The following is a 19,687-nucleotide window of genomic DNA, read 5'->3' as shown; positions in this document are numbered from 1 at the left end:
TGAAATATGGGAATAGAAGAGAAGTTGTTATATATAATGGATGTGGAACGTTTGAGGAATGTCATGTGGAATAACATGGGACAAAATAAGGAATGACGTGGCGAGAACTGATGTTTTATGACTATATGGCTGGATGAGCTGAAGGTAAAGAATGCAGGATAGAAAACTAGTAGAGAATAATGTCAGATGTGCACAGTGAAAAGTTGATTAGGCCATGCCTGAGTGATAACTGTGATGAGAGCCCCAAATGAAGGGGAATGACTGTGCAGGAAGCAAGACCAGTAAGTATGATTAAGTTAGACAGTGAAGTGATGTTAAGGCTCACCTGGCGGGGTCTATTAGTGTACTGTTTAAGGATCCGGTTCTAGTGTGTGGCATTGCTAAGACCTCCCCTTCATCTGTTGTGATCTCAGGGTAGGGTAGGGTAGGGAATTATTTCATATGATGGGGCAGTGGTAAACCTGTGTATGCTGTTAGGTTTACCATGCAAGGATATGGCCAGCCACGCTATGCCTAAAAGGTTATTCATGAGATTATCTTTTTCCATGGGCTGACAGGGCTAAGGCTATGAATGAAGTGTGTAGTGCTTTGTCAGGGCCAATCTGTCTGGAATTGTTGCCCATGTATACAGATATAGGGTAAGTTATTATTATTCCCTTAGATGGGATGATTATAATAAATAGATACTTGTACATGACGGATAAAGAAAGTGGCAGGACTTTCCTATACAAACTAAATAAACAATAAGGGAATGTCATGATTGTAATTCAACAAGTCTTTTCATGCAGAAATGTATTTTTGAGATAAGAATCACCACATACGCTAACAACAATCTCAGTTGCCCAAAATTAATATCGACACTGTATTAGCTATTCTTTTTATTTTAGTTTAGGTCACCATGAACCAGTAACCAGCCAAGGCTCCACTAAGACACATTTTCTCCCTCTCCAAGAAAGAGAATTATTGGGTCACTGTTACTGTCAGCACCTTCGTTACTATACTTTATAGGAATTGCTTACATGCATGTATGTAACTGTGAGCTTTATTGGGTGCATTTCATTTCAGTTTTATGTTTACTTGGTGATTGCAGGTATTGTCCTTCTGTCTTGGCTACAGTGCCAATGAAGGGTGTTCAGAAGATGCAATATTAGGGCTGTTAACTTAGCTTACCATTATCATATAGTATTTGCCTGGAACGCATGTCAACATAAGGTACATATTTGACTTGAAACAAGTTTAAAATATATTTTTATATGTATGTATGTATTTGTTGTTTATTTTTAACATTAAAAAGTGCATAATATGCAAAAATATCATCTCTAAAGTAATTTACGTACATTAGCATATAAGAATGCTCCACTTCCAATAGATGACATCAGCTCAGTACATTTTGTACTACTAAAAATGCTTCTCATTTTGAAAAATGAATTAATCTAAATGACAGCCACGAGAGGGAGCAACCAGACTGAACCTGTGACCAAAGCTTTAAAGTACACACCTGCTACCAGTTACCAGTTAAGTTGTTAGTGCTAACCAAGGCTAGTGGGTATTAGCTGGTCTTGAATTTCTCACCAATACAACTCAGAATATTGCAAATACTAGCCATCACATGCAAGACTAAAAATATATTCTTGCTCCACTTTTGTACAATCTTGAGTCATATCAGAACTTAGCCTAAATTGTGAATAACAGTAAGCTATAATATTAATGAAAGTAAGTTTAGACAATCATCTTTGGTTAGGACCTTGGTTCAATGAGTCATGCCATCCCTATTTTGCATAAGTGTTACCTTATTGTAAACTTTACTTATTAGACAAACTTTCATATCAAAGAAAAACTATGTACAGTGAGGGATGGGCATTATATGGAGTGTGAAGTACATAATACTGAATGAATGACTCAATATCCCATGTGTTTCCTCTCTTCCTCCAGAATTACAAATTCATTTTTCTTGCATCTCTATTGAGACCTTCAAGGCCACACCATATCTTAACTGCTCTCCATTCATCCTGCTCTACTATTTTCCTTTACTCTAAAAACACTTCTTTTGCATCTAACACTCCCCTTACACTGTCTTCCACAAATGGTACACTTTCATATCAAATCCAGTAATTTTCACCAGTCACTTCTATAGCTTCTGTAGTATATAAACATGTTTCTGTGTACTGCACATGTCACTTGTTAAATGTTACATGATATGGAATATGTGTTGTCCCAAGTTAAAAATTACTGCATATTCTTATAAAGAATATTCTAACATAGGTTATCTTACTTTCACTCTTCAAAGATTCCTCAGAGCCTTTTGAAAACACCATGAATGATGCACATACTTTATTACTGCACAGAGTATTTACACCCATAACAGCTGAGAGGTGCCAAGAGGAAAGCCAGTCCAGAACACTAACAGAGTAGTGCTCCTTCCATACACCTCAGCAGGAATGAGATGGATGAGCATGATTATAAATAATGCCAATGACTAAACTTGACATGAGCTACAGTTACCTCTGAAGTATAGTAGGAGACAGCAAGTGGAGAGGGAGTGGTATATCCATGTCAGTACAGCAAGTATGTATAATCAGTATATATGTAATTGGGAAGTACAAAACATATTACAACCTACCAATTAATGTTATATACATTCATTGTTTAGTATGCTATAAACCTGTCTATACATAACTAGATGGGAAAAGAGAGAGAGAGAGAGAGAGAGAGAGAGAGAGAGAGAGAGAGAGAGAGAGAGAGAGAGAGAGAGAGAGAGAGAGTTGGGGAAGAACAAAATCATCACATTCTAGCAATCTTATTATATAATCATTTTATAACATTAATATCCATCAACAAGCCCACTACCTCCTATATGGAAGCAGTACACAACTTATTCTAGATGCATGAACAAAAATAGTCCTATGATACACAGATTAGCCCTCCCTTGTTACCCTCAGTCAGCCACTGTATAGAAAAAAAAATTCTTACCCTCTAAATTAAATAAAAGGTATAAAAATAAAATTAAAAGTCCATTCTTATCATAATTACAACTAACACTTGAAGATACTACAATGTTAGGTTCCTTTGATGAATTATTTGGACTTCAGATGACTGTGATTCATTTTGTGTTCATTTCAGGATGAAAAGAATTAATACAAATAGTATTTTAAAAACAAATGTTGTCAGTTCTAGCACTTAAATGGTGGAGTTGTATGTTATAGCAGCCACCTTTATTCTGATAAAACTGGCACTCAACTCATTGCAAAGGTGCTGAACCTCAACACTATAAAAACTAGTATCATAGTGGAAACTGGAGTGGATGGGTGGTGAGAGAAAGGAAGTGTATACTGCTTTTCTTTTCTCTACAACTACACCACATCATGCTCCATGTAACTCAAACACACGTGTACATACATTCCAGTTCCATTAAGCATATATTTGGCATCAGTTAGAGAAATGACTTGGCAGGGAAGGATGAATGATACCACAGCTCTGGATTTACAATCTCCAGGGCACACTCTCAAGCTTCAGGCAGTCTAGTAACACATACTTGGGAAATATTTATAGTTTTGTATCAAGTTTAAAGAAAGCTTGTTACAAGATGACTGATGTATATTTTATTATGAATAAAAGTGAGAAAAGAAGCATTTTGACAAACATTCTAAAAGTCTCTCCTAAAACCAATAAAAATATGCTAAAAGAATTGGAAACAATAGGTTTAGATGTGGTTGGATTTTTTAGGCAGTAGTGGGTTGGGTTTCTTGGGAGGTAGCAGACGTGGTGGTTGACGAAGGCTTCACTGAGGACTTGGTCACCATCAACTTCTGGACAATGTTACGGGCATAGCGGAGGCGGTTGGCCAGGTCTTTCTTGCATCCATACTGTGAAGAATGTTTAAAATAAGACACCTTGTGAAGACACAACTGCTCAATTAAAAAAAACATGCATATCTTCATACTATTTTGTAATAAATGAATACCATATCAATAGTAAAGAATCAGGTGCAGCATTCTTCTGTACTTCCACTGTAAATTTCAAGCAGTTCAACTGTTATCATAAAGTTAATAAAAGTTTCTGTAGCTTAAAAAAAAAAGCTACATAATAACACATTTTAAACCTATCCTCCAAACTGAGCAAAACTGATCCCAGATTGAAGAAGTGGAAACGTGTCACAGGAGTTACGAGAGAAAATAGATAAGCAAATAAATACATAAAATAAGTAGATAGATAGATAGATAGATAGATAGACAGATAGATAGACAGACAGATAGATAGAGATAAATAAATAAAAATAAATAAAATAGATATAAAATTTAATCAGAATAAGCAACGGTGTCCAACTAATGAAACCTAACCCTAAAGATGTGCTTTAAGATATTTTCTATAATAATAATAAAAAAAAAAAAAAAAAAAAAAAAAAAAAAAAAAAAAGTATTTTAATACTCTCCTATTCATGGAATGTACAGAAGCATGAATGAAGAATAAGCAAGTCAACTGTTTCATTGCTTACCAGTAACTGGACTGAAGGAGTAGGAATAACTTCTGCATTAGTAACAAGAATTAAATACAAGAGAATGAGCAGAAAGTGTAGTGCAGCAAGATCATAGGAGGAAGACATGCAATATTCTAATTCCATAATACCAGTTACTATGAGAGTAGCAAGGAATGCAACACTGCAATGAAATGAGACTGTAGATAATCAGAACAGGAACTGAAGTGATTTGCCAAATACTTGTATAAGTAAGTTGTGTGCTAAGAAGGGAAAATACTTGTCTGGAAGATTGTGCATAGTTGATGAGGAGGAATTGAGTATTGAGGTATTGAAGACCACCAAGTTCTTCCTGCCCTGGGTTTGAGTACAAATATATTGTGTATGAATTTTGGATCCATAACCTATATAAAAGCAGAGAAAAAAAGTAATTCATAGTGGTTATTTTAAGTGCTGAATGAATGAAAAAATAGAAAAACAAAATAGTAATAATAATAAATAAATAAAGTAAAAAGATTTTCAAGTTCAGTGAAAAGAACCCAGATAAAAGATTGCCCACCAAGTTAAGAGAAAATGACAACAAAAATGGTAGTGGTGAACTTTTTGGCATCAAAGAGATACCTGTGGATAAGGTGGAGCATGGGATCGGGCAGACGTCCATGTGTAGGTTCGAATCCCACCACAAACCACCTTGATATTTTGCCATTTGTCAAGTGGTTTAAAGTTACCTATATGTCACCATGATACCCAGGTTCTAGGTGGTTACATCAAAGATGTGCTTGGGTGGTGATATGGGCCCTAATATGGGTACCACTATAAATAAAATTGACTGCGCCACTAATAGGTGGAAGCTGAACAGCACTATAGGCCTCAACATAAAAAAACACTTGGATCTCTACACAAGTAAATAGCTACAAGATAAACAATGCTGTCACACTCAGGTATGGTGATAAATTTGCGCAAGATGAGAAATTCTTAAGATATAAGGCCTTTGCACAAGAAATAATATAATTCTTAAGTCTTAATACATCATCTGACATAATCAAACTAATGGGGGAGTTTTCAGAATTGTCAAATGTCACCTACAGCTCAACCTTTAGACCAAAGAACCTGGATCATTTCAATTATAGTAAATTATAAGTAACAAACACCTATCAGGAAGGATGGGTTGCTATAACCTGAGAGAGAGAGAGAGAGAGAGAGAGAGAGAGAGAGAGAGAGAGAGAGAGAGAGAGAGAGAGAGAGAGAGAGAGAGAGAGAGAGAGAGAGAGAGAGAGAGAGAGAGACTAACCTTCTCCAAACTGGCGAGTCGATAGGTTTTGAAGTTCCTCTTGTCATCAATGTAAGTTACAGCTCCCATGAGAGGACACAGGATGATCTTCGTGTGATCATCAAAGAAATTTATCTGTGAAGAGACCAAAGAATGTCCAATAAAGCATTCCTGTGTACTAAAAAACATCTCTTATTCTAGTAAAAAAAAAACAGGCAGTTCATAACACTATTGCTGCCTGTCAGAGAGGATAGTATATTTTCAGGAGTAACTGTCATCCCCGCCTTTGTTGGGTCTGATTACCTGAGGATATACAACAACACATGGTATGTTATCCAATTGCAATACCATGCAACAATAATCATTGTGATGCCATCTCTGGTCATGTGCTATGGCCTAATCACTGGATCATGTCATACTTACAATAAAGCCAGTTAAAAACATAGTGGATTAAACAAAGTTCTGGATTAAATGATGTTCAAGTATAAACAGTCCAGTTCTACACGCTACTAAGCATATCAGAAGATATACAATGTCATTGTTCTATCATCAAACCAAAACCCATAAAAAAGTACTTATATAACAACTTATAATCCATTATACGTTTAAACAAAGTCATGGAAAACAGTCAATTGGCCACAATTGTTGCAATTTGATACTCTGTAAGTATTATACATGGTACACTATGTAATCAGAGGTCCTGGACAATATTTGGAATGAATGAAGAACTCACCTGAAGGGTGCCATTGGTGAGGTGGAGGATAATGGCAGAGCGGGTCCTGAAGTATGTGCGAAGGGAGGGAATACGTGCCAGTTCATCTCCCTCCGTGGACACATAGAGGCGGCAGCCTTCAGTAAGTGTTCATTCATATAATTGCGGAAATATCGAAGAAGAGTAACTTTCTTGTTGAGGGATCCAGGATAATTCTTAAGCTGATGATAATGCTCAATGTTGTTTCTTTCTATGTAGTGGATGTTTCTAGGGGAAAAAATAATGACATAAGTAAGGACTTATAATAGTTAATCAGGTAACTTGACCAAAGTTTTTTCTTGAAGTGATTACATAAAAGATAATGAGGGAAATATACTCACTCGCCATCTGCCAACAACAGTAACTTGGTGAAGTCATTGAAGAGCACACCAATAGAGTCATCACAGAGTTGGTATCCAAGGCCATACTTGTCACTGTAGTCCACCCACTTGCTCACCCAGATCATGGGCACTGCTGCTGGGTCTTCACTTTCCTCTGTACATGAATACAAGAAATCAGTTCACCAGCTCATGAATCTAAGTGTTGATTATAAGTTATAATTACTGACAGATAAATTGAACATTCCTTCACAAAAAGACAGTGGTTAGGCTAACCTTCATTCACATTATCCCGCTCATCAGGCTTGGACATGACAACAGAGTTGATTTGGTTATACAAGTCCTTGAGGTAGCAGTCAGTGGGTTCATCATGCTTCTGTTGCTGTGCTGTTGCTTCCTGATGTGAACCTACTTGCTGTTGCCCTCTGCTGGCAGAGCTGTGAGGTGTGTGACCCTTAAGACCACCTGTACCTTCCACCTTCTTCAGGATGTCCTTCTGTGCATTCTTCACAGGAGAACCATCTGCAAAAGAAGCAATTCATTAAAATGACAGAACTGATCTGATCACTCATGATCTTATTCATGATATGCAAAAGCACAAGATTTCAAATGACATTATGAAGATCAATACACATTTTTGTTGATACATTATCACTGACTAGAAATACATTAAATGGTAAAATTAGGCTAGGCTAGAAGTTTTCAATAAAGCAGGCTTCAGCATTTGCTTCCATTATATATGAAAATCAGTATTGAAAACGATAAAACTTAAAATTTGCATTAGCTTTGTAGGTAAAGCTGAAGATTTGCAAGATTTCTCTTGTATCTACACAACTTGGACTTCTTGCACTACTAATACGCTAATATGCAGAAATCCTGGCATACCTAACAAGGACACTTCAAACGTTGACAGGTGCTCTTGTTGATGTGCAAGGAAAACCCATATAGTTTCACACAACCAAAAAATCAAAGTGACATCCTCCCAACAAGTCTCTTCCGCCATTAGGGGATTACCAAAAAATAATAAATAAATAAATAATAATAATAATAATAAAAAAATTAATTAATTAATTAAAAAGAAAAAAAAAAAGAAAAATAAAAAATAATAAAATCGCATTATCAAGAACAACAAAGCTATGGATATTGGTAGCTATACTCCTAAATTCTATGAGAAAATCAATACTTGTTTATGTGTAGTGTGTACCTCTAACGTAACAACATCTAGACATGTGGTTGGCGAAGTGAGGGTGACGGCAGTGTGGTGTGGATGGCAGCAATGGCGAAGGGATGAATTGCTCGCCGCGAAATTCACCTTTAAAGTCTAGTTGCGGAGACTGTGGGGGTTAAAGCGAAGTGAGAGGGAATGGTGGGCGCCGCAAGGAAAGAGAAAAGGGAAGACGACATCTGAAGCGGAAGTCAGGCGTCTGCTACCCGAGGGAAGGTAACAAGAGATGAGAGGCGGAACACACACACACACACAGAGAGAGAGAGAGAGAGAGAGAGAGAGAGAGAGAGAGAGAGAGAGAGAGAGAGAGAGAGAGAGAGAGAGAGAGAGAGAGAGAGAGAGCACCATAAAGCTGTATAACACGTAAGTAATAATGGTTAAGTGCCTGTCACATCAAAACAATGGAAGCCGTGAGATAAAAGTTTCCTGCTAGACAAGCGCAGACGAAGTAGGTGACCGTGTACAACACACACACACACACACACACACTTTGATTCAATTCCATTTACTGACTTTGGGTGAACTCCTTGGCCGAGACACCTCAGGCAGCCGACCAGCGAGGGACTAGCAGCAGCAGCAGCAGCAGGAGGAGGAGGAAGGGAAAAGGGAGATAGCTAACCTCCGCACCGGAGATTAAAGTCGTAATTACATATTCCCAGACTAGGAATCTCTCTCTCTCTCTCTCTCTCTCTCTCTCTCACACACACACACACAGAGACAAGAAGTGTAATTCGTATAGCAAATATGAATAAGACCTGTGTTAGTCAGAAGATAAAGCGTTGGGAAGAGAACACGAGGATGTAAGGACATGCAGCTCTCCAAAAACAAAGCACCGATGAAATGAATGGTGTGTGTGTGTGTGTGTGTTTCATTCAGACTGAAGGAAACAAACAGCTTCATCACCTTTCTAATTACCCAATACTTTTCAAGCCAGCCGTCACGTCACATCTTGTCAACACTAGTCTCGGCGTGACCAGGAAAGAAAAAAAATCTAAATGCATGAAAAATCTCAACTACTAACGAAAGAGGCTGAACTGGAGGACATGGAATAGGAATGGAAAGGGAAAATACAAGGAATAAAGTTAACAAGTTTATGAGAGTTGCGCTTTGAGGTATAAAAAAAAAAAATAAATAAATAAATAAAAAAAAAAAATAAGAACGAGAGGAAGAAAACGGCAAAGAGAATAGTAGAAGCAAGTGAAGGAATAACAAGCTGGGAAAACGAGAGAGAGAGAGAGAGAGAGAGAGAGAGAGAGAGAGAGAGAGAGAGAGAGAGAGAGAGAGAGAGAGAGAGAGAGAGAGAGAGAGAGAGAGAGAGAGAGAGAAAACCGAGACAGAGATAGACATAGAGACACAAAGACAGAGAAACAGACAGATAAGAGACAAAGGAAACGTTACCAAGAAATATACCAATTTAATATCTTTGTAACATCTTTTCAGTACTCGTAAAACTCGCCACTCCGCCACTTAACTTGAGCTTTGTGTGGGGCAAAATGTTCTTTCAATGCGATGTCGTGGGAGGGAAGGGAAGGGAAGGAAGGGAAGGGGAGGGAAGGGAGAGGCAGGCAGGATGATACCAGTAGGAGGACGAGAAGGGAGGAAGGGGAAGGAGGCAGAGAGGGAGAGAGGGAAGCAGTAGTGAAAAGGGAGTCTGAGGAGGGTAAACATTGAATCCCTGGCGCCTCCGTCCTGAATGAAAGAGTAAAGCGCAGGCATCTTAATTATGGCACTCCCCTTGAAAGAGAGAAGAGAAGAGGGTGTGTGTGCTACCAGGGAGTGGGGTTGAAAGAAAAAAAAAATAAAAGGGGGGAAGGGAGGGGGCGAGCAGCAAAATGGCCCATCAGGATATGTGGCGAGAAAAGCAGAGAGAGAGAGAGAGAGAGAGAGAGAGAGAGAGAGAGAGAGAGAGAGAGAGAGAGAGAGAGAGAGAGAGAGAGAGAGAGAGAGAGAGAGAGAGAGAGAGAGAGAGAGAGAGAGAGAGAGAGAGAGAGAGAGAGAGAGAGAGAGAAAATTCTATGGAAGCCAGAACACAGAAATTCGACCAAGGACGGCAAATAAACCGGAAAAAAGGAAAGAAAATACAACAAAGGATGAAGAAAAAAATGAAAACTCAATAAGCACAGAAGAATAATCACATGAAAAATGAAGATGGAGGAAGGAAGGAAGGAAGGAAGGAGAGAGAGAGAGAGAGAGAGAGAGAGAGAGAGAGAGAGAGAGAGAGAGAGAGAGAGAGAGAGAGAGAGAGAGAATATGGCTGGTGAAAGGGGCAAGCGGGTCTTGGTGGAAGGGGAGGGAGGGAGGCAGACCAGGTACACTATTCATCGGTTCTCAGTCAGTAGGTATCAAAGACTGGACCAATATTGACTCTCGGTCGAGGGCCCAGCATATGACTAAACATCAACTCAAACACTCATTCACTCACTCTTCTCCTTCCTCACTCTCTCTCTCTCTCTCTCTCTCTCTCTCTCTCTCTCTCTCTGCGTGTGTTATTTTTCGTCCCTCCATATATAATAATAACTGGTTCTAATTTCTCCAAACACACACACACACACACACACACACACACACACAATGCACTCAACTTCGCCAAACACCCACTCGAGTAATACTACTGCGTGAAGTATCAAGCACCCCTCTCTCTCTCTCTCTCTCTCTCTCTCTCTCTCTCTCTCTCTCTCTCTCTCTCTCTCTCTCTCTCTCTCTCTCTCCTCTCCCTCTCTCTCTCCTCTCTTCTCCCTCTCCTCCCTCTCCCTCTCCTCTCCCCTTCTCCTCTCCTTCTCTCCTCCCTCCTCTCCTCCTCCTCTCCTTCCCCTCTCTCTTCTTCTTCCTTCCTCCCTCTCCCATCTTTCCCCAATCCCTCCCTCTCCCTTCTCCTACCCCTCCCTCCCTTTTCCCTTCTCTCTCTCTCTCCCACCCTCCCTTCCTCTCTGCCTCCCTCTCCTCATTCCTTCCGTCACTTGTTTACTCTTTCCCTCTGCTCACAGTATCATCGTGAAACACTCGCTCATTCTTTCTTCTTACCTCGTGCTGTTGTTCTTCCCCCCCACCCACTTCTCATTCCATCGTCTAATTTATACATTTCCTCAAAAGTGGATTCGGTTATCTCATGCATGTATCTGTTCAGTTTCTCCTTCATTGTCGTCGTTTCCAATCTCTTGTCTCGTCCTCCTCCTGTCTATCTCTGTCATAATGCATGTTTGTTTCTTTTCATGTGTCTGCTTGCTGGCTTACTTTCTTCTGTTTACTCCCCTTGTCATGCCTGTCTCTACTAACAAACAGGCACAATGAAGTCAGAGGGCGGGCAGGCAGGCAGGCAGACAGACACAGACGAACAGACAGACTGACAGGCGATCAGAGGCAAGCTCTATACAATGTCAGTGTCCTTGTCTCCGATTTACTGCAGGACTCCAAGTTTTCTCTTCATTCTCCTGTTGCTGCCGTGTGTGTGTGTGTGTGTGTGTGTGTGTGTGTGTGTGTGTGTGTGTGTGTGTGTGTGTGTGTGTGTCGCGCCTCAGCACATTGATTAAAGATATCGTGGAGCCACAACGGTGAAATCGCAGGGTTGTTATGACGTCAGGTATTGTGGGTAAAAATTTCAAAAGGCAAAGACAAATCCAATACCAAGTGTGTGTGTGTGTGTGTGTGTGTGTGTGTGTGTGTGTGTGTGTGTGTGTGTGTGTGTGTGTGTGTGTGTGTGTGTGTGTGTGTGTGTGTGTGTATCTATTCGGTGGTGGTGGTGGAGGTGGTATTCGTGGTAGTAGTAGTAGTGGTTTATTGCTAATATAGTACAAGATATGAGGTTTTTCTATCTTTTTTTTTTAAGTTTTCCATATTCATTATCCGTACATCTCGCGTTCTGGTTCTCTCATCGTCTATTCTCAAGGTCACAGATACGTGAGTACGTACAATTGGCAGTGCTGCGTTAGTTCCCTACAAACGGTGTAGCGCCCCACGTTAAACTATCACCACAATCATGAAACAACCCTGAAAACCACAACTTACTTCCATTACATCTTATACGGCTAAACCACACCACGAAATACTTAGCAATGCAGTACAATCCCCACCCCTCATAAAAACAATACACTTCCGTTCAATATATGTTAAACTCTACAAAATACACGTATACATTTGTCCCACCTGGCACTGTTTGGCCGTGAATCAGCGAGGGAGATAATCGCATCAAATTAACACACTACATTAAATTACTGTATGATTATTATTAAATTGTCTTTATCATCAAGTTAGGAATGCATTAAAAAAGTGTGGGACTCGTTGATAAGACCACGGACACACGCCGCCACTCCACTCGTTATGGACCAAGTCTGCAATCGATCTGGACATTTTGTGGGATTAGTGCTGTGGTATTCCCGCCCTCCACCCTCCCCCCACCCCGATCACGAGTCACGACCAATGTCCACCAGCCCCTGAGGAAGGAGGAGGAGGAGGAGGAGGAGGAGGAGGAGGAGGAGAAGGAGAAGGAGAAGAAGAAGAAGAAGAAGAAGAAGAAGAAGAAGAAGAAGAAGAAGAAGAAGGAGGAGGAGGAGGAGGAAGGAGGAGGAGGAGGAGGAGGAGGAGGAGGAGGAGGAGGAGGAGGAGGAGGAGGAGGAGGAGGAGGAGGAGGAGGAGGAGAAGAAGAAGAAGAAGAAGAACAAGAAGAAGAAGAAGAAGAAGAAGAAGAAGAAGAAGAAGAAGAAGAAGAAGAAGAAGAAGAAGAAGAAGAAGAAGAAGAAGAAGAAGAAGAGGAGGAGGAGGAGGAGGAGGAGGAGGAGGAGGAGGAGGAGGAGGAGGAGGAGGAGAAGAGAAGAAGAAGAAGAAGAAGAAGAAGAAGAAGAAGAAGAAGAAGAAGAAGAAGAAGAAGAAGAAGAAGAAGAAGAAGTAATCATTTCCAATATTCCTGTTGTACCTTAGAGTAAGAGTAATGGTCACGTGACTGGCGACGAAAACATTAACATTAGCACCAACAACAACAACAGCAGCAGATATAACAGCAGTAATAAATTCACACAAGAAAGAGGACAAGATTAAAACCCACAGCAAGACACTGACCCTTGCCACACCCACACACCACCACGACTAATGAGAAACGCCTCGCACTGGCAGGGGGTAGGGGGTCTGGGTCGAGTTCCTGCCCTTAGTAATGAAAGCACGATAACAGCTCATACTTCCAACACTGCTTCCTCTAATTCTAATAATGTCAAGAACAAAAAATAACAACTCTCTCTCTCTCTCTCACACACACACAGCACGGGTATTATCCTCTGAGATACGCACACTATTTGAGTCTGAAGTTATTACGGTGGACTTGTTTAGCTATATCCCCTTTGGCGTGTTATTAATTAAATTTTTACTCGCCGGTTCTATTCACACATTACGGCCTTGGAGTGCACCGAGCCGGGAGCACGCGAGGCAGGCAGGCAGGCAGGCAGGCCAGCAGGCGAGGCGAGGTGAAGCTAGATGTGTTAGATTCCACCCTCATCCCTCGTCCCCAGCACGCACACATGCACACACGCACACACATTTCAGTTATTTCGGGGTGAAAATTACTCAGGGAAAGGAAAAATTGCTTTGTTATTCTCTTCCTCCTCATACTACTGTTCCACTATTGTTACTTTTGTTATTACTGTTGTTGTTGTTGATGCCGCCGCCACCACCACCACCACCATCACTACTACTGCTACTACTACTACTACCGCCACCATCACCACTACTACTAACACTACTATTCTACTACTACTACTACTATTACAACTTTCACTACCACGCAACGATGAGGAGACGAGTAATATCTCCACGCTCACTAACTGACAGACTCAAATGGAAAGCAATAACAGCTTCCTCGCCTCCCTCCTCTTCCTCCAATCAAGAGAAGCGTAGTGATGGTGGGCCGAGACGGAAGAAAGTGAGGGGAAAATGAGTTGGGTGAAACAATAATTACATAAGCACTTCATCACCACGTCCTCGACACCACCACCGCCACCGCCACGACCATTATCCAATTTCTGGCAAGAATTATTATGGAGGGAAAAACTAACAAATAAATGGAAAATGGAGAAAAAGAAAAGAAATCCTTCCATCATCATCATCATTCTCTCTCACTCTCTCTCTAACAGGGTGCGTCACTCCAACAGAAAAATAAAGCCAGAAATGAGAGAGAAAAAAGGATATGTAAAGGGAACGAGAAAAAAAAAAAAGGAAGGAAAAAAAGATGAAAGGACTAGGAAATAGGAAGTTAAAAAGCGGAAAAGTAGAAAAAAGTAGAGGCATAGAAAAGGAAAAAAGAAAGAGAAAAAGACAAAGACACACAGTGAAAGACCCGGAGTGTATCTGGAGCACGGTCTGCCAGGTCTGCTCAGCCCTAAGCCTCCGTGCAGGGCCCCAGGTGACGGCTGGAGGGGGGGAGGCGAGAGGAGAGGACGGGACTGCGAAGATTTTAAGATTACTTTCAAATATTGATCACAAATCCTGGGATGTGGAGGGAAAGGGGGAGAGGGGGAGAGGGAGACAGGGAAAAGGGTGGAGAGAGAGAGAGAGAGAGAGAGAGAGAGAGAGAGAGAGAGAGAGAGAGAGAGAGAGAGAGAGAGAGAGAGAGAGAGAGAGAGAGAGAGAGAGAGAGAGAGAGAGAGAGAGAGTAAACAAGACGTGTATAATGTACAGGAGACACTAGACTTTTGTGTATTCTACAAGGTGTGTTGCTATTTCGTCCGCCTCTTGTTGCGCTTGCCTCGTGGACGCCTTACACTAAAAATGCATGAATAAATGAATAAAACACGAGTAATAACAGCACCCATATTACAGTGAAGAAAAGGGGAGGTAGGAGGGAACGAGGGAGGGGAGGGGAGGGAAAAGGAGAAGAAAAGAGAGGCGAAGGGAAGGGAATGGAAGTGAAAAAAGAAAAGAGAAGAGAAGGGGAGAAGGAAAGGGAAGGTGAAGAAGATACTATGAACTAAAGCTAAGAAAGATTTAAAGAATTGTGAGGGGTGGTGGGGGAGGTGGAGCTAAAGGGGAAGGAAGAAAAGGTACTAAAGGAAGCAGGAATGAAATGACAGAGGAAAGAAACGTGAATCAACGAAAATTGGAGGAAAAAAGTTAGAGTAAAGATACAAAGATACAAAAGAATGAAGGAGGCTAAAGGCTAAAGAAAGGACAAAAGGAGAGAGAGAGAGAGAGAGAGAGAGAGAGAGAGAGAGAGAGAGAGAGAGAGAGAGAGAGAGAGAGAGAGAGAGAGAGAGAGAGAGAGAGAGAGAGAGAGAGAGAGAGAGAGAGAGAGAGAGAGAGAGGATGAAGTGAGCAAGACAAGAAAGGACAAAGAAAAGACGAGAGGGGAAAAAATCAAGACGAAGAAAAGAAAGGAGAGATTAATAACAAAATGTAATAAAAAAAGATTAACTCTCTCTCTCTCAAATGGAAGATAATGTAACAGTGAAAAGTGAGGACTGAAGATTAAATGGTGAGATTAAACAGGAAGAGGAAGAGGAAGAGGAAGAGGAGGAGGAGGAGGAGACGGGTGACAAGGTAAGGAAGGGCCAAGGCATTAATCGATGTCAGCCGTCAACTACTACTACTACTACCACACCACCACCACCACCACCATTACCACATTCTTTCAACACATCAACACCCTCCCTTCATTACCACCACCACCACCACCACCACCACAGTCACGCAAACCCTCTGATAACCTTACACCTACACCATTGTTTTTCCGACCACCACCACAACCACCACTACACCACCCCCACTACACAACCTCCCGTCCTTAAACACGATCTTGCTACCACCACCACCACCACCACCACCACCAAAGGGCATCATCAAGGCACTAAGCACCATTCCCTCCTTCACTTTTCCTTCATGAGTTCCTTTGTTTTCTCTCCTTCACACTTTAGGCATCCATCCTTCCTTCCATCTTCATACACACACACACACACACACACATCTTCTCTACCAGTGTATATTCCTTCGGGGGTTTTTACTTCCTTTTTAAACAAACAAAACACACAAACAATCACGCGCCAACGCCGCCACATTATTCTCCTTCCGAATGAGAGAGAGAGAGAGAGAGAGAGAGAGAGAGAGAGAGAGAGAGAGAGAGAGAGAGAGAGAGAGAGAGAGAGAGAGAGAGAGAGAGAGAGGAGAGGAGAGGAGAGGAGAGGAGAGAGAGAGAGAGAGAGAGAGAGAAATGAGAGAGAGAAATGAGGAGAGAAGAGAAGAGAGAGAGAAGAGAAGAGAGGAGAAATGAGGAGAGGAGAAATGAGGAGAGAAAAGACAAGAGACAAGACAAAAGAGAAGAAAGGAAGACGAAAGAAAAGAAGAGGAAGAGGAAGAGGAATTAAGAAGAGATGAAGAGGCGGAGAGAAAGAGGAAGAGGAGGAAAGAAAAAAAGCAAAAGAAGGAAAGAAGAGGAAGAGGAGAAAAGAAGAAAAGAGAAAGAGGAGGAAATAAGAAAAGAGGAAGAGGAGGAAAGAAAAGAAGAAAATAGGAGGAGGAAAGAAGTAAAGAGGAAGAGAAGGAAGAGGAGGTTTCAGGAAAGCTGCTTGTTATTGAAGTCGATGTTGTCGGTGGTGATGGTGGTGTTGAGTCAGATGGAGAGAGTGATGCCAAGTGAATAAGTGAATGGAGAGAGAGAGAGAGAGAGAGAGAGAGAGAGAGAGAGAGAGAGAGAGAGAGAGAGAGAGAGAGAGAGAGAGAGAGAGAGAGAGAGAGAGAGAGAGAGAGAGAGAGAGAGAGAGAGAGAGAGAGAGAGAGAGAGAGAGAGAGAGGAGGAGGGAGAAGAGAGAAGGAAGGGAGGGAGGAGAAGAGAGAAGGGAGGAAGAGAGAAGGAGGAAGAAGAGAGAAGGAGGAAGAAGAGAGAAGGAGGAAGAAGAGAGGAGGAAGAGAAGATAAGAAAAAAGTAAAAAAGAAGAGAAGGAAAAAGATAGAAGAGAGAAGAAAAGAAAAAGAAGAAAAGACAAGAGAAAAGAGAAAAAAGGAGAGAAAGAAAAAGATGGGGAAGAGAAGAAAAACACTCGTAGATAAGGAAAAAAAAAGCGAACCAATTACTGAAGAGACTAACTTGCTGGCGTCATATCACCACACCTGAGAGACCTGAGGCAGCAAAAAGAACACAGAGACACAAGAATAGAAAATAAAATAACAAAAATAAAAGAAAATAAAAGAAGCAGAAGTCGTTCCATCTCATCTCATCTCCCACTAACCAGCGTGTAACTAGAGACGAAAATGAAGAAGTGGGTAAACAGGCGAATAATTAGGTGAAAGCGTAAAGGAGAGGGGTAGAGACGGGGGAGTAGTGGATAGGAGCAGGAAGGAAGGAGTCGAAGGGAAGGATAGGGGGAGCAGGAATGGGAGGGGGCGGGGAAGGAAGGACGCCAACCTCACTTCTGTAACTATTCCCTTTAAAGTTGTCGGTAGCATCTTTAACATTTCCTGGTAAAGAGAAACGAACAACCACGCCATGATATAACACGAAGAGGAGGAGGAGGAGGAGGAGGAGGAGGAGGAGGAGGAGGAGGAGGAGGAGGAGGAGGAGGAGGAGATGGTGATGATGATAATGAGGAGACAGTGATGATATTAAAGAGGAGGAGGACGAGGAGGAGGAACATCAGAGGGATGCCAAGATGAGGAAAATGAAGATAAAACCGAGGAGTAATATAACAAGGCGATCAATAAGAGGACAAAAAAAAAATAAATAAAGTAGGAGAAGGAAGAAGAGAAGGAAGAGGAAGGGAAAGAACGCCAAACAAGGACTTTACGATAAAAATAATGAGAGAGAGAGAGAGAGAGAGAGAGAGAGAGAGAGAGAGAGAGAGAGAGAGAGAGAGAGAGAGAGAGAGAGAGAGAGAGAGAGAGAGAGAGAGAGAGAGTCACCCTATCCTGTCACTAAAGTTTCCTTCAGATACAGCCATCCCTCCCTCACACATCCCCTTCCCCATCCACACATCCATCTACCAAAGCCCCCTGCGGAACCCCAAGCCCCAAGCCCCCAAGAACCCAGGCCCCGTGTGTCCGTCTCCGGTGCGACAACCACTCGACCTGTAAGCAAGGAAAGGATTCCACACTAATCCCCCCTCGACCTTCCCTTGAGAGTGTTTGCTTCCCCCTCTACGTCTCCCCTCTCGTGTCTGCTGGTTTAGAAGGAAGCGCCACGAGGAGGAGGAGGAGGAGGAGGAGGAGGAGGAGGAGGAGGAGGAGGAGGAGGAGGAGGAGGAGGAGGAGGAGGAGAAACAAAAAGAAAAAGGTTATAAAGCCGTAAAATAAGCATTACCATCAAGTGTGTGTGTGTGTGTGTGTGTGTGTGTGTGTGTGAGAGAGAGAGAGAGAGAGAGAGAGAGAGAGAGAGAGAGAGAGAGAGAGAGAGAGAGAGAGAGAGAGAGAGAGAGAGAGAGAGAGAGAGAGAGAGAGAGAGAGAGAGAGAGAGAGAGAGAGAGAGAGAGAGAGACTCGTAATCAGTATCTTATTTCTCCAATCCTTCCCCTACCACTGTTCATCCTTCTACTCCACAGCCCCCAACCACTTCTCCACTCCTTTACCCTGCTGCCCACACACCCTTCCCCCTTCAACCCCCTTCCAACCCTGTCTATCAACTCTTCACGCCGCCCGTTCCATTGGTACTCATAATAACGCCTTCACTCTCGCTCCCTGCCTCAACAGCCCTGTCGCCGCCTCCTTCCTCTATTTAGCAAGCGAGAGAGGAGTCGCCCCGCCGCGCACGTCACGTTCTATAATTGCATTTATATCTTGAAACGAGGAACAAAGTAGAGCCAATTTGCAGAGGGTTGGTAGGCAGGGAGGGCAGGACGACCACGAGAAAGTTGGAGAGCATGGGAGAAGGGAGTAAATAGATGGAAAGGTGTGAAAGACGTAAAGGTAAGGAATAAAGAATTGTAGAAAGGGAGAGAGTGAGAGTAGGAGGGAGAGAGACCAAGGAACCATGAAAAGCGATAGTATTTAAAAGTTGTCATAATTCTGGTCTCGAGTAAAAAGAAACCATAAAAGCTAAGTGTGGGAGGAACTGAAGACAACATATTGCCCTGTTGGAAAGCTGAAGGAGGAAGGGAAGGAGGAGGAATGGCACACAAGGGGAAAACGCACCCAAAGACGTGATGGTGGTGAAGTTACATGAATAGACGAAGTGATTGAAGTTATGTGGGAGGGAAGCGGTATACACTTCACACAACAGAATCCCAACGAGAGAGAGAGAGAGAGAGAGAGAGAGAGAGAGAGAGAGAGAGAGAGAGAGAGAGAGAGAGAGAGAGAGAGAGAGAGAGAGAGAGAGAGAGAGAGAGAGAGAGAGAGAGAGAGAGAGAGAGAGAGAGAGAGAGAGAGAGAGAGAGAGAGAGAATATGAAATGGAGATATTTTCTAACATTCCATCTAATCACAGGAAAGCACCCTGTGTGTGTGTGTGTGTGTGTGTGTGTGTGTGTGTGTGTGTGTGTGTGTGTGTGTGTGTGTGTGTGTCATCGGATGGGGAGTGGGGAGGGGGGGAGGGTGAGAAGAAGACTGAGTGACGGGTGCGTCCTTCCCTGCAGCGGAGTTACCTGAGTTGGTGAGGTGGATGGTCGGGTTCGGGTCAAAGGTGACAGTAGGTCTCTCAGGCTTGCCGCTGCCACCTCCTGAGGCGGCGGCAGCAG

General features: G+C 42.2%; 1 protein-coding gene and 1 long non-coding RNA gene across 2 annotated transcripts in view; one reads left to right on the top strand and one right to left on the bottom strand.

Moving 5' to 3' along the window:
• The first annotated feature begins 979 nt into the window (after positions 1–979).
• LOC123519866 lies at positions 980–10,261 on the top strand. The gene is made up of 2 exons (XR_006679117.1): positions 980–2,761; positions 10,230–10,261. It is a non-coding gene; the product is annotated as an uncharacterized LOC123519866 (long non-coding RNA).
• Positions 2,317–19,687, bottom strand: part of LOC123519864 (serine/threonine-protein kinase PLK1-like) — a 52,635-nt gene continuing 35,264 nt past the window's right edge. Inside the window, 6 exon segments of the mRNA XM_045281459.1 lie at positions 2,317–3,863; positions 5,763–5,876; positions 6,475–6,569; positions 6,572–6,720; positions 6,834–6,987; positions 7,107–7,352. Coding sequence (XP_045137394.1) covers positions 3,720–3,863; positions 5,763–5,876; positions 6,475–6,569; positions 6,572–6,720; positions 6,834–6,987; positions 7,107–7,352 — 902 coding nt within the window. The 3' untranslated portion in view covers positions 2,317–3,719.

This window comes from Portunus trituberculatus, chromosome 46 (assembly GCF_017591435.1).
Source record: "Portunus trituberculatus isolate SZX2019 chromosome 46, ASM1759143v1, whole genome shotgun sequence".
NCBI lineage: Eukaryota > Metazoa > Arthropoda > Malacostraca > Decapoda > Portunidae > Portunus > Portunus trituberculatus.
The sequence above is the reverse complement of the archived record's forward strand: the minus strand, read 5'-3'. Positions and strand labels throughout refer to the sequence as shown.